This window comes from Pipistrellus kuhlii, unplaced genomic scaffold (assembly GCF_014108245.1).
Source record: "Pipistrellus kuhlii isolate mPipKuh1 unplaced genomic scaffold, mPipKuh1.p scaffold_m20_p_3, whole genome shotgun sequence".
NCBI lineage: Eukaryota > Metazoa > Chordata > Mammalia > Chiroptera > Vespertilionidae > Pipistrellus > Pipistrellus kuhlii.
Genome location: NW_023425529.1, coordinates 43,252,392 through 43,277,916, shown reverse-complemented (window position 1 = coordinate 43,277,916; position 25,525 = coordinate 43,252,392). Strand labels below are relative to the sequence as shown.

The 25,525-nt window shown below is 38.8% G+C and overlaps 2 protein-coding genes across 9 annotated transcripts in view; both read right to left on the bottom strand.

The window, feature by feature from the left end:
* Positions 1-4,412, bottom strand: part of TMPRSS12 (transmembrane serine protease 12) — a 35,212-nt gene extending 30,800 nt beyond the window's left edge. The window contains exon 1 of the mRNA XM_036457013.1: positions 4,409-4,412. Coding sequence (XP_036312906.1) covers positions 4,409-4,412 — 4 coding nt within the window. The remainder of the gene's footprint in view (positions 1-4,408) is intronic.
* A 1,180-nt stretch (positions 4,413-5,592) lies between these two features.
* The window catches only part of ATF1 (activating transcription factor 1), a 62,477-nt gene continuing 42,544 nt past the window's right edge, over positions 5,593-25,525 (bottom strand). For 5 of the 8 annotated variants that reach the window (XM_036456038.2, XM_036456036.2, XM_036456040.2 and 2 more), the window contains 4 exons: positions 22,686-22,816; positions 11,263-11,445; positions 11,018-11,177; positions 5,593-7,083 (listed from right to left, as the gene is read on the bottom strand). In XM_036456038.2, the coding sequence (XP_036311931.1) occupies positions 6,939-7,083; positions 11,018-11,177; positions 11,263-11,445; positions 22,686-22,816 (619 nt within the window). In that variant the 3' untranslated portion in view covers positions 5,593-6,938. The remainder of the gene's footprint in view (positions 7,084-11,017; positions 11,178-11,262; positions 11,446-22,685; positions 22,817-25,525) is intronic. The other 3 variants (XM_045587980.1, XM_036456042.2, XM_045587982.1) reach the window with 3 other exon arrangements.

The window sequence follows — 25,525 nt, the reverse complement described above, 5'->3', positions numbered from 1 at the left end:
GGATCATGTGCTAACCTGAAAAGCTCAGGGAAGGCCTGTGTGGCAGCCTTGCAAACTCAGAGACCTAAAGTAACCACAAAGGATGCCCTGAAATGAACACTTTCCTTTTTTTTTTTTTTTTTAAATCCTTACCTGAGGATATTTTTTCCATTGATTTGTAGAGAGAATGGAAGGGAAAAGGAGAGACAGAGAGAAACACTGATGTGAGAAAGACACATTGATTGGTTGCCTCCTGCATGCCCTGGACCATGCTCTTGACTGGAATGGAACCCAGGACCCTTCAGTCCGCATGCTGACCCTGTCTATCCACTGAGCCAAACCAGCTAGCGCTGAAACGAACACTTTTTAACTAAAAGCAGTTTATGGCGGGTAGTCATTGAAATATAGTGGCAACCATACTTCAGTAAAAACTGCTGTTTGAATTTTAACCCTTCTAGTTTGGCCCCTGCATCTGATTAAAACACAGGGTACTTATCCAGGTGAAGACCTGGAGGCTAAGGCAATTTTCCCTTGCCTGGGACCAGGACCACAGGAGAATGATTCCCACTGACTCAGTAGCTTCGGGGATAGAAACTGTAGATAACCTGTAGAGACTAACCACTGAGCTCTGCTTCTGTGTTATCACTATCGCAAGATGGGGCCACATTCCAATGTCCAGCAGGATGTGACTGGGAACCAACCCTGCGGACTGTCCCCAGTCTTTAGAATTTAGTCTTTAGGATTTAGGAACGAAAGGAAAATTCTTGCGGTTTAAACCTTTGAAAGGAATTGCCTACCCCTGAAACGGTGCCGTCGTGTGGTCGTGTGGAGACCACCTGCGTGTGGTGCTCTCGCGGCTGTCCTGGCCAGTTCAATAAATCCTTGCCTGCTTTTTGTTTAATTAATCAGCCTCCGGTGGTCTTATTTTGAACCCAGGGTTTGATCCCACAACATTTGGAGGCCCCAGCGAGATACCCGAAAGAGAGGAGAGAGGGACCCCCCGGAAGGGGCAGAAGGTTTGTCCTCCACAGCAGGCTCTCCCTCCTTTCGGGACCTTAGCCAGAGACAGAAGCCGCAAGGATTTATTGAAATCGGGGAGACATAAGGTAAGGCGCCAGGTTAGGTTGAGATCTCAAAAAGGGTAAGGGTCCTTGGAGGGCTGTATCCCAGTTTGAGATTGCAGATTCATAGAGAAGATCCTATCACCTTCTCTAAAAAATGCCATATTATAGTTGCCCCCTCTTTTCCCCCCCATTGCCCCTCCACATGGTTCCCGCCTCACTCCAGGCCTTCACCACCGATTGTCTGTGTCCATAGGTAACGCATACATGCATATAGGATATGTGGTTAATCTCTTCCCACCCCCAACCCCCTTCCCTCTGAGATTCGTCTGTCTGTTGCATGTTTCTATGCCTCTAGTTATATTTTACTCATCAGTTTGTTTTGTTCATTAGATTCCTCATTCTTTTATTTTGATTTTCAGGTTCAGTTGTTGATAGATATGTATTTATTGTCATTTTAGTGTTCATATATTTTTTTAAAACTCTTCTTAAAGAATACCATTCAGCATTTCATATAATACTGGGTTATCTGACCTTCAATTCTAAATGATAGTTTTGCTGGGTAGAGTAATCTTGGTTATAGGTCCTTGCTATCCATCACTTTGAATATTTCTGCCACTCCCTTCTGGCCTGCAACATTTCTGTTGAGAAATCAGCTGAGAGTCATATGGGTGCTCCCTTGTAGGTAACTAACTGCTTTTCTCTTGCTGCTTTTAAGATTCTGTCTTTGTCTTTAACCTTTGGCATTTTATTTATGATGTGTCTTGGTTGGTCCTCTTTGAATTCCTCTTGTTTGGGACTCTCTGCATTACATAAACTTATAAGTTTATTTCTTTTATCAGGGAAATTTTTCCTCAAATAGGTTTTCAATTTCTTGCCCTATCTCTTCTCCTTATAGTACTCTTGTGATATGTTAATAAACTTGAAGTTGTTCCAGAGGCTTCTTATACTATGTTCATATTTTTGGATTCTTTTTTTCTTTTTGCTCTGATTGTTTTTTTCTTCTTTCTCATATTCCATATCATTTGATTTGATTCTTGTACTGTTGAATCCCTATAAATTATTCTTTATTTTAGTTAGTTTATGCTTCATTTTTTACTGGTCCTTTTTTATATTGATGTTCTCACTAAAGTTCTTGAAATTCTCACTTAGATCCTTGAAAGTCCCTTGAAGCTCTCATTAAAATCCTTGAGTCACCTTATAACCATCATTTTGAACTCTATATCTAGTAGTTTGCTTGTTTCCATCTCATTTTGATCTTTTCTGGAAAATTCATTTTTTTTCATTTGTGAAATATTTGTCTCGTTTTGTCTGCTTCTCTGTGTTTGTTTCTATGTATTAGTAGAGCTGCTATGTCTCCTGGAATTGGCAGTGGCCTTGTGTAGTAGGTGTCTGTGGGGTTTTAACACTCTTCTCCCCCTGCCTTCCCCCCCCCAAAAAAAAAAAACTCCACAAAGTATTATATTACCATAGGTAAAACCCTGTTTACTTTTATCTGCCTGACCTTTCACTTAGAGAATGATATATTGTTAAGGGACCATTTATGAACTTCTAAAAAAAATCCTATAATCTGACATCTTTATTTATGGACTCGTGTAGTAAATATAAAGAAAAACAAGCAGACAAAATAAATCATGGACTGGATCACCACTAAATTCATTGTAGTGGTTTCCTTTAGGGAGAGAAAGGGGGGAGTTCATCTGTGAATTTTTACTCAGAAAATGATCTGAATTAAAGATAAAATGTTAACACATTAATTGGATAGTGGGTGATTGTATGTTAACTTGTGTAGTTTCCTATGTGTTTACTTCTCTTTGTAAAATTCTGTGATTTTAAAGTGGAGGTTGCCATCTAGTGGACATACTTAAATAGAACTTAAAAAATCTTTCAAAGCTGTGCATAAAGGTACAGCAGGTCCTTGAATAACTTTTTGTTCAACATTGTCCTGTTATAATGTTGATGAGATGTTAACTCCTTACTCGTTTACATGCTGAACCATTGATGTTAAAATGTGAGGACTACTGTGCAATGGAACAGAGCATTTCACTCTTCAGCACAGACAAGAAAGAAGGTGGCTGGGTTTCGCGGAGCATCACCCCAGACACCAAAAAAGTTGCAGGTTTGGCTCAATGGATAGAGCTTCGGCTTGGGGACTGAAGGGTCCCGGGTTCGATTCTGGTCAAGGGTATGTACCTTGGTTGCGGGCACATCCCCAGTAGGGGGTGTGCAAGAGGCAGCTGATCGATGACTCTCTCTCATCGATGTTTCTAACTCTCTCTCTCCTTTCCTCTCTGTAGAAAATCAATAAAAAATAGTTTAAAAAAAAAAGTTGCAGGTTTGATCCCTGGTCAGGGCATATATAGGAGGCAACCAATAGAAGTTTCTCTTCTACATTGATGTTCCTCTCTCTCTTTCTCTTCCTTCCTCTCTCTTTAAAATCAATAAAAACATATCCTCATGGGAGGGTTAAAATTTTCTAAAAATGAAGTACATTCTGGTGGTCAAGACCACAAACTTTGGAGATGACCAGACCTAAGTATGAACCAGAGTCTTTACTCTGTGACCTTGGCAAAGTATCAAACCTGTGTCTTAGTGAATGTGAACCCCAGGCTCTCATTAATTTAATACACACGGAGCATTCCTGTGAACCAGGTATGCTCTAGAATGTGGGATATTGAAGAACACAAGAGACAGTCACCCCCTAGACTTTTATAAAGGCGTGTTTTGGGAGTGGGCATGGGGGAGAGACCACTGTTTAAGTTGCATGGTTATAGACCAGGTTAAAATCCCAAATCCCTAGATGTGTGTTTTTTTTCAATTAGTTTATATTCAATATTATTTTGTATTAGTTTTGAGGGTATAACAGTGGTTAGTCATATATTTTATAAAATTTTCCTCCTGGTATTTCCAGTACCCATTTGGCACCATAGTTATTACATTTCTGACTATATTTCCTATGCATCCATGTGACTACTATTTTCTAACTACCAATTTTTAATTTTTTAAATATATTTTATTTTCTACAGAGAGGAAGAGAGAGGGATGGAGAGCCAGAAACATCGATGAGAGAGAATCATCGATCAGCTGCCTCTTGGGGATGTGCCCACAACCAAGTTACATGCCCTTGACCAGAATCGAACCCGGGACCTTTCAGTCCGCAGGCAGACGCTCTAGCCACTGAGTCAAACCAGTCTCGACCAATTTTTAATCTTCACCTTTTTCACCCCACCCTTCCTCCCCTGTTCTCTGTATCTGAGTCTGCATCAATTGTTCATGTATTTGTCCTTTAGATTACACATATAAATGAAATCATTAGTATTTGTCTTTCTCAGACTTATTTCATTGAGCTTAATAATCCTTAGGCTTACCCATGTTGTCACAAATGGTAAGATTTCATCGTTTTTTATGGCCAATAGTCCTTTGTATGTACGGACCAAAGCTATTTTTATCCACTCCATATTGATGGGCTTTTGGGTTGCTTCCATAGCTTGGCTATTGTAAATAATGCTGCATAGGGGTGCATATATTCTTTTCAATTAGTGTTTTGGTTTCCTTTGGATATAAACCCAGAAGTGGAATCTCGGGGTCATACGACAGTTCCATTTTTAAGTTTCAGTAAGAGCTTCTAGCACATGCCCATTCTTCATGCTCTAGTCAATAAAATTTAAGTATATGCTCAAGATGTATTCATGGGCAAGGTATTTCCATCAACATATAATTTATAGTGTTCTGAGCTAAGAAAGTAATTGCACTAGTCTATTGAACTTTTGAATTCTAGTTCAGGTTTGGGTTATAATCACCTTTAAAATTCCATTAGCTTGACATTGGGTTCAAATTAGAAAAACATCTAGAATAACGTGGTATGCACTTAACAGAATCTTCAGTGGCTTTCCCATGCCTGTTATATACAGCAAGACTTCAGTAACTTGATCTAGTGAGGAAGGCCCTACACTAGAAGTCTGCAGGTAGTGGAGAGTTTACAAATATTTATGGATGTCCAACTGTTAAGATACCAAGGACTACATTATCTCAACTGCAGCCAAGCATGACATCTACCCAATATCTTATGTTAAAAAACAAAAAACAAAAAAACTCTTGATATAACCCAGTGACCTCTTACTTCCTCCTATTCTTCAAGCCAATGGGCCACTAGTTTGACTCTGGCTTTACAAGATAGTGATATAAGTAATCCCACTGGTGATCGAACTTTTTTCCTTCTCATAAGCTGCTGCCAACTAATTTTGAAAGATCTTAATAAAATATTTCATTAGGGTTAAATACAAATTTATCAACTGTGTTAATATTTCTGTATAACAGGCTTCTTAACCATGTCCTAAACACTTGTAGAACAAAAAAACTTCATTAGTTTATTGCAACTGATTTTGAATAAATCAAAACATACAATCAAATCTAAAATAGGTTATGGAGACCAGAATTGTAAATTGATCCTCATTTTAAAACTAGAAATGCATTATACTTAGTATAATTAACAGAATGTCTATCAGGAGCTTGTCATTTATATATCAAGCAATGTATTTTACATTCAGCAAACTTAATTTTATCAAACGTCCTTTAATTTCATAGATAACAATATGATACATATTGTATAAGAAGCACACAATAGTTTTGCAGTACAATTTCAAAGTGTATAGAAACTGGAATACAGAAGTTAAACACTGACAGCATTTGTGAACTCTGGAAAAACTGTATATAAAACTTAGAATCCAGAGATTAGCCAATCTGAAACTTTACTTCCCATAATATAAAAATGATACTTTGAGAGGCAAAATATTTTTTTACTAAACTATATAAACATTTAAAATAATCATTAAAAACTCAACTTTAGAATTTATAAAGATTAGCTATAAAAATATATTGACAGTCACTTTATAAATGTACCATTCACTACATTACAAAATAGTCTCTAGCATAAAATTGCTTTAATAACTGTACTATTTTAGAATCTGATAAACCTTACATTAAATCAATTATAAAATCCTCTTGGAAAACTTTGGTATGCATCTTCAGAAGTTTTTTTTTTTTAAAAAATACTCTAATATCATCTCAAGGGCCTGTAAACATTCCATTCTATTAAAGCACAACAGAATAAGTGATGTATACTCAACTGCTTACCAAATATAGAATCAGAAAACAATCTGCTATATATTTGTAGAAAATCACCATTCCCAGAATTAACCCCAAAACCAACTATTTAAAAGTGTCAAACTTTTAAACAGTTTTTTTTCCATTCTGATAATAAATGTTACAAAAACACTACACCCCATTCATGTACCTTAGATGTCTGTTAGGATAAGGCCTCAAAAATAGTTTAATTCACTCTTCAAAATGCTGTCAAGTCCAATAAACAAACTTAAAACCCATTTAAAAGACTTGACAATAGAACAAGTGTAAGTAATCAGAACACATAATTATTTATATTTGGTTATGTATAGTTTTTCTTTTTGTAATTTAGAATTTATTGGCAGAAATAAAATACACACACGCACACAATTGAAAAAAATAAATTTTAGGAAACAGTATGAAATGCAGACCTATAGGGTAAATAGATTTAATTTTGAAAATTTACCAAATTTCATTTTATCTGCCATTTTTGGATTATTGACAACTACTGTTATTTAGAAAACTCAGATTGGTGAGGGTTCACTTCCTGCTTCTTTAGTATGCTTTTTACAGAGTTTCCAGTTGTGCCAGTATCTTCCTTGAGGTCATTTTCCACTTTATCCTCTGCCACCAGTTCTCTTGCATAAGACATTTATCTTTGAGTTGCAAAAGCCTAAATAAAAGCTTCATTTTTGACCTTTTAATTTATAAAACTCCACTAAAAAGAAAAAATCCATTTAATTTTTAGGCAAGTCCACAAAAATATTTTCTTAAATATCAAACACTTTTATGGGAATAAAGATCCTTCAAAGTTTTTAACTCTTCTATTAGAGTTTTATTTTGATTTTCCAGGACTGCAACTCGATTTTCCAGGCATTTCACATATTCTTTCTTCTTTCTGCGACATTCTCGAGCAGCTTCTCTAAATATAAGCATTAAAAAAACAATGTTAGAAAAAATTCACCTTCTTTAAAGTGGTAAATGCCCTGCAGTAATTTTCCCTGCTCATCTTTTTTTCTCTCATTTAAAAAATTATCTATATACAATGAAATGTAGATCTTAAGTGTAGAATTCAGTTAGTTTTAGCAAATGCATATACATATACCTATATAGCCCACACACCTACCAAAGCCAGAACATTTTTAGTGTCCCAGAAAATGCTCTCATGCACGTTTCTGGTCATTCCTCCCCTCTCGCAACTGCTGTTCTGGTTTTATCACCATCAATGAATATTTTTCTAATCTAAAACTTCATATAACAGTTATATAAGTACTCTTGTGCATGGTCTCCTTTCTTTCAGTGTACTTCTTTTGTCTTTATTAATCCTCACCTGAGGATATTTTTTTGCATTGCTTTTCAGAGAGTGGGAGGGAAGGGAGAGGGAGAGAAACATGGATGCCATAGACACACTGACTGGTCACCTCCTGCATGCACCTGGATCTCGGGTATTTATGGGAATCGAAACTGTGATCTTTGGTGCACAGGTCGAAGCTCTAACCACGGAGTTGTTCATCCTCACCTGAGGATGTTTTTGTCATTGATTTGTGGAGAGTGAGGAGGGGAGGGGAGGGAAGGTGGAGAGAGAGAAACACTGACATGAGAGAGACATCCATCAGTTGCCCCAACCAGGGCCAAGGCCAGGGATCAAACCCATAACCCAAATACCAGGGCGGACAATCCAACCACTGATCAACAGTGGCTAGGGCTTATTTAGTTTATTTTTTATTTTTTTATATTTTATTGATTTTTTTACAGAGAGGAAGGAAGAGGGATAGACAGAAACATCAATGTGAGAGAAACATCGATCAGCTACCTCCTGCACACACCCCACTGGGGATGTGCCTGCAACCTAGGTACATACCCTTGACCGGAATCGAACCTGGGACCTTTCAGTCTGCAGGCCGACGCTCTATCCACTGAGCCAAACCAGTCCTGACTCAATTTATTTTTAAGGCTCATTTATGTTGCTGTATGCTGGTTTATTCCTTTATATTTTAGGGCATGTTTCATTGTATGAATATCACTACAATTTGTTGATCCACTGCGTTAGCCTGCTTCTAGTATTAGCTGCTGTGGATGTTCCTGTGCTAGTTAGTCTCTTTGTAAACATGTCCTATTTCTCTTGAATTAATACCAAGAAGTGAAATTTAGGGGTCCTCTGCTTAATTTTTGACCCACAGATTCTTTAAATTAATTTTCATATTTTATTTTTTAAATTAATTTTAATTTATAGAAAAAATTTTTCAATACACTTTACTGTAATAAATACAATGATTGAGACTCAGTTTTGTATATGTCCTCTTAGAATATTTCTACCAAGTCACGTGTAAGTTTTATACACACACACACAGATAGGTAGAAGTAAAAAGTATTACTTGAGTATACTATGTACTGTAGATATTATCTGCCAGTTGATTTTTTTAAAAATGTCTATTTGTTGATTTCACAGAGGGGAAGAAAGATAGAAACATCAATGATGAATCACTGATTGGCTGCCTCCTGCACGCCTCACACCAGGGACCGAGACCACAACCCAGCCATGTGCCCTCGACAGAAACTGAATCTGGGACTTTCAGTCCACAAGCCAATGCTGTATCCACTGAGCCAAACCAGCTAGGGTTCTGCCAATTCATTTTATGCCCAAACTGTTTTAATGATGTTTCTATGTTGGTACATAGATTTTTGCCATGTTGACCTTTTTTGTTAATTTCCATTTTCCTCACTACTGAGATCGAACATTGTTGTTGGTCTTTTGGATCTGCTCTTATATAAATTGCATATTTATGAATACCTTTTGTCCCTTCATACTTTTTTGGTCACTTTACAATGAGAAATTATTAGAAAGACAAACAACCTAGGAACTTTCTGTTCATTATACATATTAATCCTTCAAATGTTTTTACATTATTTTGTAATCTACCATTTGATGTCTCATTTTTATATCTCTTGTCAAAAATGCTCTTTAGTCTCTCTATTCCTTGACTCAGTGGAAAGAGTGTCGGCCTGTGGACTGAAGGTTCCCGGGTTCAATTCCAGTAAGGGCACATGGCTGGGTTGTGGGCTTGATCCCCAGTAGGGGGCATGTAGGAGGCAGCCTATCAATGATTCTCTCTCATCACTGATGTTTCTATCTCTCTCACTCTCCATTCCTCTCTGAAATAAATAAAAATATATTTAAAAATAAAACAAAATGCCATGCACTAAAATTTTCTAAATTTCATCTTAGAAATTTTACTGCTTAATTTTCACAAGTCTTTAATACATCTCGAATTACTTTTGTTCATGGTATAAAAAATAGGAATCCATTTTAATTTTCTTTCAAATGTAGAGTTGATTGTGCATCTTTTATTAAATCAGCCATCCTTCACAAGTGTACAGGCAGTCCTCAGGTTACGTTGGACTCAACTTAAGTCATTCTGTAGTTATGTCGCCATCTTTTTTATTTATAAAAAAGAAAGTTCCATCATTTCAACGTATGTACATATGTTTATAATTATTTACTATATTTACCACAGTAAAGGTCAGGGATTGTTATCTTTACTTTAAATTTTCTACTGTTTCACTTCATTACTGCCGTGTGTGAGTAACGTAGGTGCGTATGTAGGTGGGTTCTGACTCACGGTGAAATGGTATTACAGTGCGCGATAGGAACGGATCTCCAGTGTAACCCGAGGAATGCCTATACTCAACCAGCACAGGCCATTTCTGGCCTCTCTTTGCCATCTGCTAATGTTATTGTTTGCCCCTTCCCTGATACCAAGTTGATTACATGGCTTTTTAGAGTATGTTTCAATGCCTAACAAGACAAAGTAACTTCTTTCTGTTCTTGACCATTTTTGAATACTTATTTCTTCCTTGTAAACTTTTAGCTTATTTTGTCCAATTCTATAAAGATTTATAAAGATTCTAATTTAAACACATTATATTTATACATGAATTCTGAAAGAATACATTTATTATGGCTTAATCAAATAACATAGTATTTTCTGTTTATTCAGATACTGTTTTACCTCTCAATAAGATTTTAAAAATGTGGATTCTATGCCTTTTCTATTAAATTTAATAAGTATTCTATGACTCTGTTACTAATCTGAATGTAATAATACTTCCATTATTATTTTCAAGATGGCAAGTCATAGGAAATATTGATAAAACACCTTACTAAGTTGCCTTCTAAATTACTGTAGTTTAAAATATTTTTATGAAATAGTACACATAGATGTGGTGTAGATGTAAGTTATGAAGCATAAAATGAACAAATGTAAACCCAATACCCAGCTTACTGTGGGAAAATGTTATCCACCCTGTTGAAGGGCCCTCTGTGCTATCCCTGATTATATCCATAACCCTGCCTCTTGATCAGAAGCAATTACTAGCTTCAATCTTTTGCTTATTTTTATAGTTTTAGTGCATATAGCAATGTTTAAAATACATTTAAAATAAAAGTTAACATTTCTGGGGTTAAATTACTGATCTATTTTCATGTCAAAATTCATATTTCTGTGTCAGCAATTAAACCAGATATTAGGCAGAATCCCACTAATTATTCTTGCTGTGGCAAGCAGCGGATTATTATTTTTATTTAACTGTCAGCCCAACAAGAACAAAATATATTGTTTGAAAAAGCTTTGCTTAACAGTGCTATTCAAAGGAACTGTAGGACAATATATTAAATAAAGAAACTGAGCAATGGGACTCACTGATCCATTTGAAATAAACCAGACATAATCACTCAGTAAAATAAAGCTGATATAAACCTCTCTCCTTATTTCCTATATAAAATTCCAGTTAACACCTAGTTATATTTTGAGATTGAAAAAACATTACCATTTTGGCAGTATACTTTCACTACCCACCTGTTTTTCATCAACCTTATTTCTCTTTTCAACTGAGGGTCATCTGTCTTAGTTGTCGGAGATGTAAGACTCACAGGAGATGTCATCACCACAGTCTGTGGCAGCGAAGCCGCTGACGGTGTGGTACGAATCTGATATGTCTGCATATCTCCCGAGGCAGCTGTGTGGTCAAAAGAATGAGTTAATTCATAAGTGTCTTCAAAAGAACTTTGGGATACATTCCATAGATACTTAAACATACTTACTTTGTACAACCACCTGGTTGCTGGGCACAAGTATTTGCTGTCCATCAGAGGTCTGTGCATACTGGAGAATTGTTGTACCTTGTTGAGCACTGCCTGAATTTGTCATGGTTAGTGTCTGAAGTCCCTGTACTCCATCTGTGCCTGGACTGGCCAGCTGTAAGGCTCCATTGGGGGCAATGGCAACTTTAACCGAAGAGAGAACCTAGCTATTATAAGGCTATACAATACACTAATTGCAAAGAATTAGTGAAAAACGAACAAAAAATTAAAACAGGCTTGAAAGCAGTTCTACCAGACAACTGTTGACTACTAGAGTGAACTAAATGTACAAGAAATAAAGTGGCATTTCTTTAAAAAATTTTATAGTTCAGATGAATTAATCTTAATCTCAATTTCTAGAATAGAAGTGGTCAAGGCACATTTTGGGCTCTATGGACCACTCCATGCTAACTGCTAATGCTGTCACAGCAGTTCTGGAATATTGAGAGGGCACTGATGGCTGACTTTTAAAGGAAAAATAATTAGAAGGAAACATTAATACATCTTGTAATTTTTTCCAAAAGAAGCATAAAAGAGATTGTAATAAAATATTTTTAATAGATAAGTGTGCACATAGAAAGCCTCAAATAGGATAAAAGATTACATAATGAAAAAGTTTATCTTCAAACTCTGTTTTTTTAGCTCCACTCTCTAATGGTAACTGCCTTTAGACATTAAATATTGTGCAGTGATACTTAAATATAATATAATCAGTCACTTCCTGGGAAAAATCACCAATAAAGTTAAGTAATCAGAAAGTCACCAGAAGATCACATTTCTAAGCTCCCACAAGAATTTCTCATTGAATTATATTTAACTAGAGGCTTGGTGCACAAATTCGTGCTCAGGTAGGGTCTGGCCAGCCCAGCCTGATCAAGATGATCAGGCCAGGGTGGCTAGGGGGAGGGGCTGTGGGAGGTTGGTCAACCGGCCCCACCCATGATCAGGGCGTGGGGGGCAGATCAGGGGTGGGACTGGCCAGGGGAAAGGCCCTGGGCTGAAATGACCATGATGCATGACCAAACAGAAAACATCGTAGCATTTTGCCGTTCCCATATAATAGATCCCCTTCAGAATCTAATGCCTCAGCTCTATACCTGCTTTTCAGATTATAAATATGTAACATTTTCCCCTTTTACGCTTTGCCTACCATTAGGCCAAAATACATATGTCAGCTGTAGATTTTAATTAAAAATACTTTCCGCAGGAGTTTCTAATTATTCCCTCCCCAACTACCACACAAATATTCCCACATACTTTAATATATACATAATTTTAGAAATAAAGATATTAAAATTGTTTATATGCAGGGAATTGTTTGAAATTTTATTAGCAATTACTTTCAATCTCCTTCCCTATAACACACATTATATACTCCCCCAAATACATTAATATAAATATATAAATAAAATAAAAAGTAAATGTCCCATTATCTATCTCTATTTATCCCACTGGCCAACCCTTACCCCACTACCACCATTACTTTTTCCTAATCTTTTTGCATGCTCACACAGACTGATAAACAATTGACCCTTGAAAACCAGTTTTGGAGTGTGGATCTGCTTATATGAGGGTTTTCAATAAATACACACAGTACTATAAATGTATTTTCCCGTGCTTTTCCCTTTTTCCCCCTAGCTTACCTTCTTGTAAGAATACAATATGTAATATGTAAACATACAAATATGGGTTAACTGACAATTTATGTGGCCAGTAAAGCTTCTGGTCAACAGTAGGCTATTAGTAATTACGTTTTTTGGAGAGTCAAAGTTATATGAAGATGTTTGACTGCATGAGGATCAGCACCCCAAACCTCCTGTTGTTCAAGGGTCAGCTGTATTTGCATGAAAATGTGAAATTATACTCACAAATGTATAGTTACATATATCACCTGATGTGAAATATGTGTGACAATAAGGAATTGTTTTCATTTTTGCAACAGATCTTCATGTTCTTGAACATGTGCATTTACCTGGTGACCCCATCCTTCCCAGTAGGACTTCACCCCACTATTGTCTGTGTCCATGGATTAGGCATGTAAGTTCTTTGGTTGACCTCTTTCCTCTCCCTGCCTTCCTTCTGAGAATCCTGTCTATTGCATGCTACCATGGCTCTATTTTGTTTGTCAGATTATTTTGTTCATTAGATTCCACATATAAATGAAAACATGTGATACTTGTCTTTCTCGGATTGGCTTATTTCACTTAGCATAATACTCTCCAGGTCCCTACATGCTGTCTCAAAAGGTAAGAGTTCCTTCTTTTTTTACAGCTACATAGTATTACATGGAGTAAATATACCATAGCTCTATCTATCTAGCTTATATAGCCCTTACCATCTTCGCTGACTAAGCTCTTCCCTCCTTCCCTCCTTCCTCCTTCCGATCCTTCCTTCCTTCCCCTATCCTTCCCTCCTCCCTCTCCCTTCCCTTTCTTTCTTTCTTTCTTTCTTCTTCTCTTTCTTTCTTCCTTCCTCCCTCCCTCCCTCCCTCCCTCCCTCCCTCCCTCCCTTCTTTCTTTCTTTCTTTTCTTTCTTATTCATCTACTGATGGGCACTTGTTTCCAGATCTTGGCTATTGTAGATTGCTCTGCTATGAAATTAGGAGTGCATGTATTCTTTCTGATTGGTGTTCAGGCTTCTTAGAAGTGGGATCACTGGGTCAAATGCAGTTCCTTTTTCATTTTTTTTAAAAAGGAAACTCCACACTGTTTTCCATAGTAGCTGTACAGTCTGCATCCAACAATCAGTGTACTGGTGTTCTTTTTTCTCCACAACCTCGCCAGCACTTGTTTATTGATGGCAGCCATTCTAGGAGTTGTGAAATATAACCTAATTTGCATCTCTCTGATGCTTAGTGAAACTGAGCATTTTTACATATGTCCTCTTTGGAGAAGCATCTATTTAGGTCATCTGCCCCTCTTTTAATTGGGTTATTTCTTTTCCTTTTGTTGAGTTGTATGACAACTTTATATATTTTGGAAATTAACCCCATATCAGATATATCATTGATAAATATGTTTTTTCATACAATGTGTTCCCTTTTCATTTTGATGCTGTTTTCTTTTTGCTGTGCAAAAGCTTTTTGATGTAGTCATATTTGTTTCTTTTTTCCTTTCTTTTGTCCTAGGCATATCAGTGGAAATTCTGCTTTGTGGGGTATCTGATATTTTGTTGCCAACATTTTCTTCTAGGATTTTTATGGTTTCATGACTCACATTTAAATCTTTTATCTATTTTGAGTTTATTGTTGGGTTTGGTGTAAGTTGGTGGCCTAGTTTCATTTTCTGGCATGTAGCTGTCTAATGATCCCAAAACCATTTTATTGATGAGACCACTTTTACTCCATTGTATGCTCTTGCCGCTTTTGTAAATTAAGCATAATGGCTTGTGTCGACTTCTGGTTCTCTGTTCTGTTCCATTGATACATATGGCTGTTCTTGAGTACCAAGCTGTTTGGCTGCAGTGGCTTTCTAGTAGAGCTTGATATTGGGTTCTTTTTTGGTTCTATATAAATTTTTGGAGTGTTTGTTCCAGATCTTTGAAATATGCCATTGGTATTTTAATAGGGATTGCATTGAATCTGTAAGTTGCTTTGGATAATATGAACATTTTAATGATGTTGTTTCGACCAATCCAAGAACATGGTATATTCTTCCACTTGTTTATTTTCTTCTACCTTCCATTTGATCTAGTGTGTCATTTAGGGTCTCTGTTTCCTTGTTTTTTTGTCTAGTAGATCTATGTCAGTGTGGTGTTAAAAGTCCCCTACTATGATTATATTGCTGACAATTTATCTCTTTAAGTCTTCCAGAAGTTGTTTTTATTAATATATTTGGCTGCTTTTATGTTGGGTGCAAATATACCAGAGTTATAGCCTCTTATTGTATCAATTCCTTTAGTATTATGAAGTGGCCTTCATTTCTCTTCTTAAGGCCTCTATTTTGAAATCTATTTGGTCAGATATGAGTACTGCTACCCCAGGTTTTCTTTTCAATTCCATTTGCATGGATAGTTTTTTTCATCCCATTACTTTAATCTTGTGTGAGTCTTTTGTTCTGAAGTTGATCTCTTGTAGACAGCATATGTATGGGTTTTCTCATTCATTCAGCTACCCTATGGTTTTTGATTGGAGCATTTAAGGCATTCACTTTTAAAGTTATTGATAGGTACTTATTTGTTGCCATTTTTGTTTTTTATGTCTATGTTCCTCCCTCTCTGTTTCTTCTTACTATAGTCCTTGTAGCATTTTTTGTAGTGATGGTTTGGTGGTAATAAACTTCTTTAGCGTTTTTCTGTCTGCAAATCTACTAATTTCATTTTAGATTTGAATGACAGCCTTGCTGGAATAGTAGTCTTAGATTCAGTCTCTTACTTTTCATTACTTTGTATACTTCATGCCATTCCCTTCTGGCTTGAAGTCTTTCTATTGAGAAATCAGATGACAAGTCTAATGGGAACTTCCCTGTAGGTAACTTTTCATCTCTCTTGCACCCTTTTAAAATTCTATCTTTAACATTTGCCATTTTAATTATGTGTCTTGGTATGGGTCTTTTTGGGTTCATCTTCACTGGGCCTGTGTTTCCTGCAGGTGTGATGCACCAGGTTAGGGAAGTTTTCTGTTATGATTTCTTCAAACAGTTTTTCTATTTGTTGCTCAGATTCTTTTCCTTTTGGTGCCCCTATTATGCAAATGCTGCTCTGTTTCATGTTGTCCCAAAGCTACCTTAAACTCTCCTTTTTAATTTTATTTTTCAATTGCTGCTTTAAATAGATGATCTTTTTAAACCTTAAATTCTAATTTTCTACTTCAGTCCTCAGCTTCTTGTAGTCTACTTTTGAATCTTTCCAGGGTGTTATTTTAGCTATGTCATTCTTCATTTCCAATTGTTTTTATTTTTTTTCAATCTCTCTTTTCATGTCGTTGTAGTTCTCATTAAGTCCCTTATAATGCTCACTAGAGGTCTGGTGCACGAAATTCATGCACTGGAAAGGGGTATCCTTCAGCCTGGCCTGAGCCCTCTCATAATCCAGAACCCCTCGGGTAGGGTCCCAGGCCTGGACAGTGATCAGGGCCTATGGGGGCTTTCCTTCCCCTGGATACTGGCAGCTGGCCCTGCTCCCTCCACTGCTTGCCATCTGTGTAGTGTTGCACCCCTCACCTCCCCACCCCCAAACCACCAGTTGCATCCCTCTGCGGGAAACAGGTGTGGGGTGCGACTGCTTGGCTTGCCTGGGCCTTCCTCTGTGGGGTGATTGCTGGCTGGCCCTGCGCACCCACCATAGTGTTGCTGGCCAGTGCCTGGGCCTCCCTCTGTGGGGCTATCGATCTTGGGGCCACAGATCAATTGCTCCACAGAGGGAGGCCCCTACCCATCCACTGTAGCACCACCAGCCAGGTGGCCTGGGCCTCACGCTGCGGGGTGATCCATCACGGGGCTCTGTGATCTGTGGCTTCATAGAGGGAGGACCCACGCACCTGCCACGGTGCTGCCAGCGGGGTAGCCTGGGCTCCCTCCTTGGGGCAAATGATTGAGCATCTGCAATCTATCGCCCAGCATAGGCTCCGCAATCAATCATTGTGCAGAGGGTGACCTGGGACTCCCTCTTTGGGACAATTGACCATGGAGCACCCCCATCGATTGCCCTACATGGGGTGGGGCCTGGGATTCCCTCTGAAAGGCGATGGTGGGCCCCCGACCAATTGCATCACACCCGCATTGGCTGGCCTGGCAACAGTGTGTGTCATAGCGTGGTTGTCCGGACAGTCATTCTGCTGTTTGGTCATTTGGTTGATTTGCAAATTACACTTATTTTTATTATAGATTAAGTTATTTATAGTTCTCACTGAGTTTATTTTATGACCATTACTTTGAATTCTTTACCTGAGAAATTGCTTGCTTCCATTTCATTTAGTTTCTTTTCTGGTGATTTCTCCTTTTCTTTCATTAAGTGGTGGAGGTTTTGTTTTGTTTTTTATCTCCCTATTTTAGCAGCCTGGGGGTACCAGGTAAGGCTGGTGGGGTCGCAGGAATGGGTCTGTGTGTCCAGAGATTATTGGTTATGCAGGATGTCACAGCAGTGGGTCTGATTTTCTGGAGACACCAAGTTAGATGTGCTGGGTCACTATGGCAGGTCCAGCATCCGAAGGTGCCAGGTCACTTCTACCAGGCAGTCAGGCAGCAGGGGCTTTTGTCCAAGCACAGAGGGTTGTGGTGGCATATCTGTGTTTGGTGGTGTTGGGTGCACCATGCTGGCAGTGCTGGGTGCACCACTTTAAGGTGGTGGGGCCAGCTGTCCAGGAATACCAGGTTGGGCGTGCTGGGTTTGGCAGCAGGTCACTGTGTCCAGGTGAGCCTCTTGTCAAGGTGGATGCTGCTCCACTATAGCAGGGAGCAGATTGGGTGCCCTTCCTCTGGTGTAGGGGCAGGCTAGGCAGGTCCAGGTGCCACTCAGCTGGTGAAGGGGCAGGCCTGGCTGTGCCTCTCCCTCTGTTGCAGGGCATGGGCTGAGCAGGGAGCTCACTTGCTGGTGGAGAAGGCAGGGTGCTCAGCTGTAGAGAGGGTGGGGTGTGTCCCAGTAGCCAATATAGTGAGGCAGGCCGCACTACACTGCCCATCCAGGCTGCCAGCCAGTCCTCCAAGACCCACAGCGCACAGAGCTGCTATGTCTGATCTGTATGTCAGGGGCTTTGTGTCCCTGCTGTGGGACCCTGAGCCTGTGACCATGGCCTAGAGGTCATGCAGCTCCCCCACAATGGTGAGCTCCCCTCTATTAAGCAGAGACACGAACCCAGGGGAGCAGCACGCTGCGTCTCACAGCTATGAGCGCCTGATCTGTTCTCCCAGAGTTCCCCCTCCCACAGACAGATGCCCTTCTATAATCACATCCTACACCTTCTCCCTTGCATTCCCACTCACTCTGGTCTTGCTCATTGCCATGTTGGGGCTTTTTTTTTTTAAGATAGATTTTTGATTTTTGAGAGAGGGGAGAGAAACACTGATAGACAAATCAGCTGCCTTCTGCAATACTCCAACTGGGGATCCAGTCCAAAACTCAGGCATGTACCCTGACTGGGATAGAACTGGCATCCTTTTGGTGTATGGCACTCCTCCCAACAAACTGAGCCACACTGGCCAGGGCTCACCAGCCACATTTCAACTACTCAATAGGCAAACATGGCTTAGTGGCTACTATACTGGACAATGTAGATATATTAATAGAACACTTCCTTCATTAAGAAAATTCTATTGGATCATGCTACCCAAAATAAACTGTATGTATAGCAAAAAGCCATGTTACAAGGGTTAGTACTATCCATGGTTTTAGGCATCCACTGCAGGTCTTGGAACATATCTCTTGCAGACAAGGGGGAGGAAGATACAACTATATCATAATTTTTAACTTGCAAATATGTTATCTTTAAAATTTTTGGGGGGTGGAATGCAGGGAACAAACTGATGATGACCAGAGAGGAAGAGGTTTTAGGGAATGGGTAAAAAGGTAAAGGGATTAAGAAGTACAACTTGGGCTCAGCTGGCGTGGCTCAGTGGTGAGTGTCGACATATGAACCAAGAGGTCATGGTTTGATTCCTGGTTAGAGCACATGCCCAGGTTGCAGGCTTGGTCCTAACTGGGGGGCAAGCAGGAGACTGCCGATTAATGATTCTCTCTCATCAATGATGTTTCTACCTCTTTCCCTCTCTCTTCCTCTCTGAAATCAATAAAAATATATTCAAAAACGAGGTACAAACTGGTAGTTAGTCATGGGGATGTAAAGTTCAGCACTGGGAAAATAGTCAATAATCTACACTAATAAAAGAGAAACATGCAAACTGACTATATCTTTGCTATGCCCAACAGCCACTCCCACCAGCCAATCAGGAGTGAGTATGCAAATTAACTCAATCAATATGGCAGCAGGGTTGCCCTGGTGATGGAGGAAGCCAAGGAGGCACTGAAATAAAAGGGGGCTGGGAACTTGGGTCGCTGGGGGGGTGGAGGAGGTTTGATTAGGCCAGGATGGGACAGCAGTTGTTGGTGATCAGGCTGGTGGGGGATGGGGTAAGAAGACCAGCAGGGGGGCCAGTCGGGGGTGAGCAGGCCATCAGTGGGGGTCAGTTGGAGGTGATCAGGACAGGAGGGGGGGCAGTTTGGAGTGAGCAGTCCAGCATGCAGAGTGGTTAGGGGCAATGAGGCAGGCAGGCAGTTGAGTGGCTGGAGCCAGCAGTCCCAGACTGTGAGAGGGATCTCAGATTAGAGAGGGTGCAGGCTGGGCTAAGAAACACCATCCCCCCATGCACAAATTTCATGCACCGGGCCATATATTATAACTATGTATGGTGCCAGGTAGGTATAATACTTGAATTACCAGGGGGAATACTTTATAAATTATATAATTACCTAACCACTAGGTTATATGCCTAAAATTTATATAAAATAATACTGAATGTCAATTGTAGTTTAAAAACAAAATTAAAAAATATTTTTGGAGTGAGTAGTAATGCATGTGTATGGTAAAAGAAAAAGAAAAAAAATTCAGGCCCTAATCAGTTTGGCTCAGTGGATAGAGCATAGACTTGTGGACTTGAAGGTCCCAGGTTTGATTCCAGTCAAGGACATGTACTTGGGTTGCGGGCACATCCCCATAGGAGGTATGCAGGAGGCAGCAGATTAATGTTCCTAACTCTCTATCCCTTTCCCTTCCTCTCTGTAAAAAAAAAATCAATAAAATATATATTTAAGAAAATTCAGTTTTGTTCAAAATGCCAGTGAATCTCCCAACTGCCTCTGATGTCTGCTCCCAAGTTTCCTTCCTTGCAATCATTATTCCCAGTTTCTTACATTTTCTCAAGGAAATATTCTATTTTTAGTTTTTTTTTAAAAAATATATTTTATTGATTTTTTACAGAGAGGAAGAGAGAGGGATAGAGAGTTAGAAACATCAATGAGAGAGAATCAATGATCAGCAGCCTCTTGCATAACCCCTACTGGGGATGTGTCCGCAACCAAGGTACATGCCCCTGACCGGAATCGAACCCGGGACCTTTCAGTCCGCAGGCTGACGCTCTATCCACTGAGCCAAACCATTTTCGGCTTATTTTTAGTTTTTAAATCAGTTATTCATAATAAACTATATGCTAAGGATATAACTGTGAACAAGACAGTTATTTCCCACAAAGAACTTAACATAGATTATCTCATAAATTAGCTAACAGATAATTACATAATTGAACTTTGTACTTCATTTTGAACTATGTACTTTTTAATAATCCTATCTATTAAAAGAGTAATATGCAAATTAACCATCACTCCATCACAAAGATGGAGGTGCCCATAGTCACAAGATGGAGGAACCCAGTACCCCAGTCCTAGGGGGGCAGGGAGGGTCTGCCGCTAAGAACAGGCAGTGTGAATGGCCTGGCGGAATGCTTTGTCACCATGGCGACTGAGGACCTCTGGTCAGCGGGTGCAGAGACGTTGGGGCAGGACACTTGCTTCAAAACTGCAGCGATGCCCCAGCCACAGAGGGCCTCAGGAGGACGGGGGGCTGGCCCACAGCCTCCTCAGCCAAGCACAGGCCCAGAGAGGAGATTGTGGGCATGCCTTCCACAGAAGCAGCACAGCTCCCTCTGGTACCTATGCTTGCTTCCAGCTCCCTACATGCAGCGTAGCTCCCGGCGGTGCGCTGCAGTTCCCAGCCTATTGCACATGATTTTGTGCTTTGGGCTACTAGTTATATATAAATGCTATAAAACATTAGAAAATAAATAAAACTAAAAGGAGCAGCGGCATATTTAAAAAGGAGTCTCTGCCCAGCTGGTGAGGCTCAGTGATTGGGCATCGACCTATGAACCAAGAGGTCCCAGTAAGGGCACATGTCCAGGTTGCAGGTTCGCTCCCCTGTGGGGCGTGCAGAAAGGCAGTCAATCAATGATTCTCTCTCATCACTGATGTTTCTATCTCTCTCCCCCTCTCCCTTCCTCTCTGAAATCAATAAAAATGAGTGAATAAATAAATACAATAAGAGGAGTCTCTTTGAGGAGGTGACAGTTAAGCAGAGCAGAAGTGAGAATACAAGTCAGGTGAGGATCTTGTAGAAGAACGTGCCAGGCAGTGGAATGACAATGACAAAAATCCTGAGAGAGAAACAAGTTTCTCGTATTGAAGGAACAGTAAGAAAGTCTGTGTGGCCAGAATGCCACCAAGTAGCAGGAGATGAGATCGGAGTGGCAGGAAAGACCAAATCCTGAAAGCAATGCCTTGTAGAATTTGTTCTAAAGTGTGATGGAACATCACTGGAGGATTGTGAGCAAGAGTGGTGTGATCTAATGACATTTTAAATCACTTTCACTGCAGTACGGAAAACTATTAGAGTAAGTATGGAAGCAAGATAAGCAACTGGATGCCTACTGTAGTCATTCAGACATGCTTGTACCAAGGTGGTGGTAGTGATTGGAGATGGTTAGATGGAACATATTATTTTGTGGTAAGAACCAGTTAAGACTTGAGCAGTGATTAGGAGTAAAGGAGAGACTATTTAAAATGGATGATCTAGCCCAGCGTGGCTCAGTGGTTGAGGGTCAACTTATGATCCAGGAAGTCACAGTTCAATTCCTGTCAGGGCAACATGCCCAGGTTGTGGGCTAGACACCCAGTAAGGGGCATGCAGGAGAAAGCTGATCCATGATTCTCTCTCATCATTACTGTTTCTCTCTTTCTCCCTGCCTCTCTGAAATCAGTAAAACTATATTTAAAATAAAATAAAATAAAATAAAATGATCCAAGTGAATTTCTTGAGGTGATGGACTATATCTTTTAATTTTTTAAATCCTTACCTGAGGATAAGTTTTATTAATTTTAGAGAGAAAAGGCGGGGGTGGGGGGTGGCTTGGGTTGGGGGAGGGTGTGAGAGAAAAATCAACGTGAGAGAGAAACACTGATCGGTTGCCTCCTGTGTGTACTCCAACTGGGGATCTAGTTATGTGCCCTGACTAGGAACTGAATCTACAACCCTTTTGTGTATAGGACAATGCTCCAACCAACTGAGATATCCGGCCAGGGTTGATGGACTAGATCTTGATAGTGGTGGAGGTGGTTAGATAATCCATGCATTTGTTAAACATACTTTTACCCAAACTAAGTGTGTCATTTATAAGTTGTGTGACTACTTTAGGAACATTATTTAACTCTATAAGCTTCAGTTACCTCATAAATTGGTAACTACCTACCTCATAAATTTTAAGGAGATAATGCTGAAAAATACTTTGCATTATTTCTGGCTTAATAATCATCACTATTGTAGTATGACAGTCTTTCTACACACCTTTTTTACAAGGAAAGGTTAGTTTTTATGTCTATCAGATAGAATTTTTTCCTATACATACTGTACTGTCCGGTGCTAGTCTGATAGATGGAAGTTGGAACAGACATAGGAGTGACAGCAGAAACTCCAGGATTTTCTCCGTCTCCTTTTCTGCCCCGTGTATCTTCAGAAGATAGATCTTTCAAAATTTTTCTGTGAAAAATAGAACTCTATTAACGTTGGTAAGGTGGGGTGACTTTATAAAAAGAAATTGCTAAATAAACCTTTTCAATCTCTGGTTAAAAGTACAATAATCAACCAGACACCTATAATGTATCAAGGAATTCTTTTGTCTAACAAATACTTTTTTATGATGTATTGCAGGCTAGTTATACTTTAAGAAACACTGTCAAATACTCATACAGAGTGCCTTTCAATGTACCAGGCCCTTGTAGAGGTATGAAATGTCCCTTGTAGAGGTATGAAATGTCCCTTGAAGAGGTATGAAATGTCCCTTGTAGAGGTATGAAATGTCGCTATCCCCTACAGGATGGCTCCACTGTAAGGGACTTAATTAACATTTTCTAAATAGTGTGACTTTCTTTTAATCAAATTTAATTTCTCAACCTTCAATTCTATAGTGGAAGAGAAGCCCACAGTTCTCAGAAAGAACAAGATTAGAAATACTATAAAATGCAGAGTATCAGTAACTTTAAAAAATGCTTACTTTAACAAGAAGAGGTAAATAAGATATCACAGGTATCCCTCAGACTTGGTAAAATGGAAAGCATGACAGAAATAAGAGAGATTACTTATTGAAAAGAAAAGTTTTCCAAAATACAATTGGGGGAGGAGGGAAAAATAAGCATTGTTTATTTTCCCGAAGGGGGGGGGGGGTAATTACTCAAGAATTCCATGTTCACTATAGAAAAACCAGAAAACAGAAATGTACTTGTGTGAAAACATAACAAGAACCACAAAGGGAAAACACCCTTGGCATTAAAAGGGATTTTTCATGTTACCTATGCCAACCTTCCAGTCCATGTAGGAATTCCTTCTCTACATTCCAGTAATAAGGCACCCACAATTTCCAAAAAGCAAACCATTCAATTATTTAACAGTTAGAGCTCTTGTTAAAGACCACAAACTGGTTCCACCCAGTGAAGCTTGAGAAATTTAAGTTTCAAACCTAATTCTATATCCAAACCCTACTTTGCAATATTTGACAATTGCTACAGGTATTGGTTTTTGCAAGGCCAAATAACTAGTTCCTTCTGCTGCTCCTATATAACATGCTGAAAATCATTTTCCAGCTTGGTCTCTTTACTCTGAACAGTCTTCCCACCAAAAGCTAATACAATCTTAGTCTATATTACTAGAAGTTTCATACAGAACACAGGAGGTGGCAGTCCCTGTGTTGAGCATTTATAGAAGTCACAGTAGTTCCTAAACCTGTTTATGTATCAGAATCATCTGGAATTTTTATTGAATCCAGATTCCCATCTGGTATCCCTAATGAATGAGTAAGTAGGCAGAATAGAGCTCCAGAATCCATTTAATGAGCTGCCTGCATGGTTTTATGCAGCCAGCTTATCATGAGACTGTGGAATACTATACTCATTTCTTTTTTAAGTTATGAAACATTTTGAGCACAAAGAAAAGTAAATAAAAACACCTATGTACCATATACCAAGATCCAATAGATGCTAATATTTTGTCGTATTTCAGATATCTTATTTAATAAGAATTAAGTTACAGATACATCAATGTCACCACCAATTCCTTTCCTTTTTATCCCCATCAAAGAACACCATAAATAATTGTGTATCATTCCCATATATATTACTTTATTTTTACTATATAGCATTTAGAAATATTATTTGTCATTGTTTTGTATTTTTCATCTTTTAAAAAATAACTTTATTGTCAACAGTATTACAGATTGCCTCCCCTTTTGCCCCCCATCTTACATCCCTGGAATAAATCCCACTGGGTCGTAGTGTATGAACTTTTTAATATATTGCTGGATCTGATCTGCTAATACTTTGTTGATGATTTTAGCATCTATATTTATCAGGGATATTGGTTTGTAATTCTTTTTTTTTTTTTTTTTTTTTTTTTTTTTTTTTTTTTTTTTTTTTTTTTGGTAGTGACTTTATCTGGTTTGGAATTAGGACAGTGCTGGCCTCTAGGAAAGTGTTTGGAAGTATTCCTTCCCAATTGGATTTTTTGGAATAGTTTGAGGATGATAGTTGTTAGTTCTATGAATATTTGATAAAACTCCTGTGAAGCTATTCAGGGCATAACTTTTGTTTGCTGGGAGTTCAATTTCATCAGTTGTTATCACCCTATTCAGGTTTTCTGATTCTTCCTGGTCAGTTTTGGAAGATTGTATTTTTCTAGGAATATGTCCATTTCATCCAGGTTGTTCAAATTGTTGGCATATAGTTGCTCACAGTCTTTTCTTATAATCCTTTGTATTTCTTGGTGTCAGTAGTTATTTCACACCTTTTGTTTCTAATTTTATTTGGATCCTGACTTTTTGTTTCTTGTTGATTTTTTTCCTGCATGATCTATCCAGTGATACAGTGGTAAAGTCCCCTACTATAATTAAATTTTAGTCGATATCTCCCTTAAGGTTTTTCAGAAGGGTGCTCCTATATTGGGTGTTTATCTGTTTAACAGGGTTATGGCCTCTTGTATAAGTGGCCTTCCTTGTCTCTTATTATGCCTTTATTTTGTCAGGTATCAGTATTGCTACCCTGGCTTTTTTTTCCATTTCTATTTACATGGAAAAAAATTTCCCCCCTCTTCACTTGGTCTCTCGTAGACAGCATTTAAGTGGGTCATTTTCTTAGCTACCCATGTCTTTTGATTGGAGCATCTGTCATTTACATTTAAGGATATTATTGATTGATATTT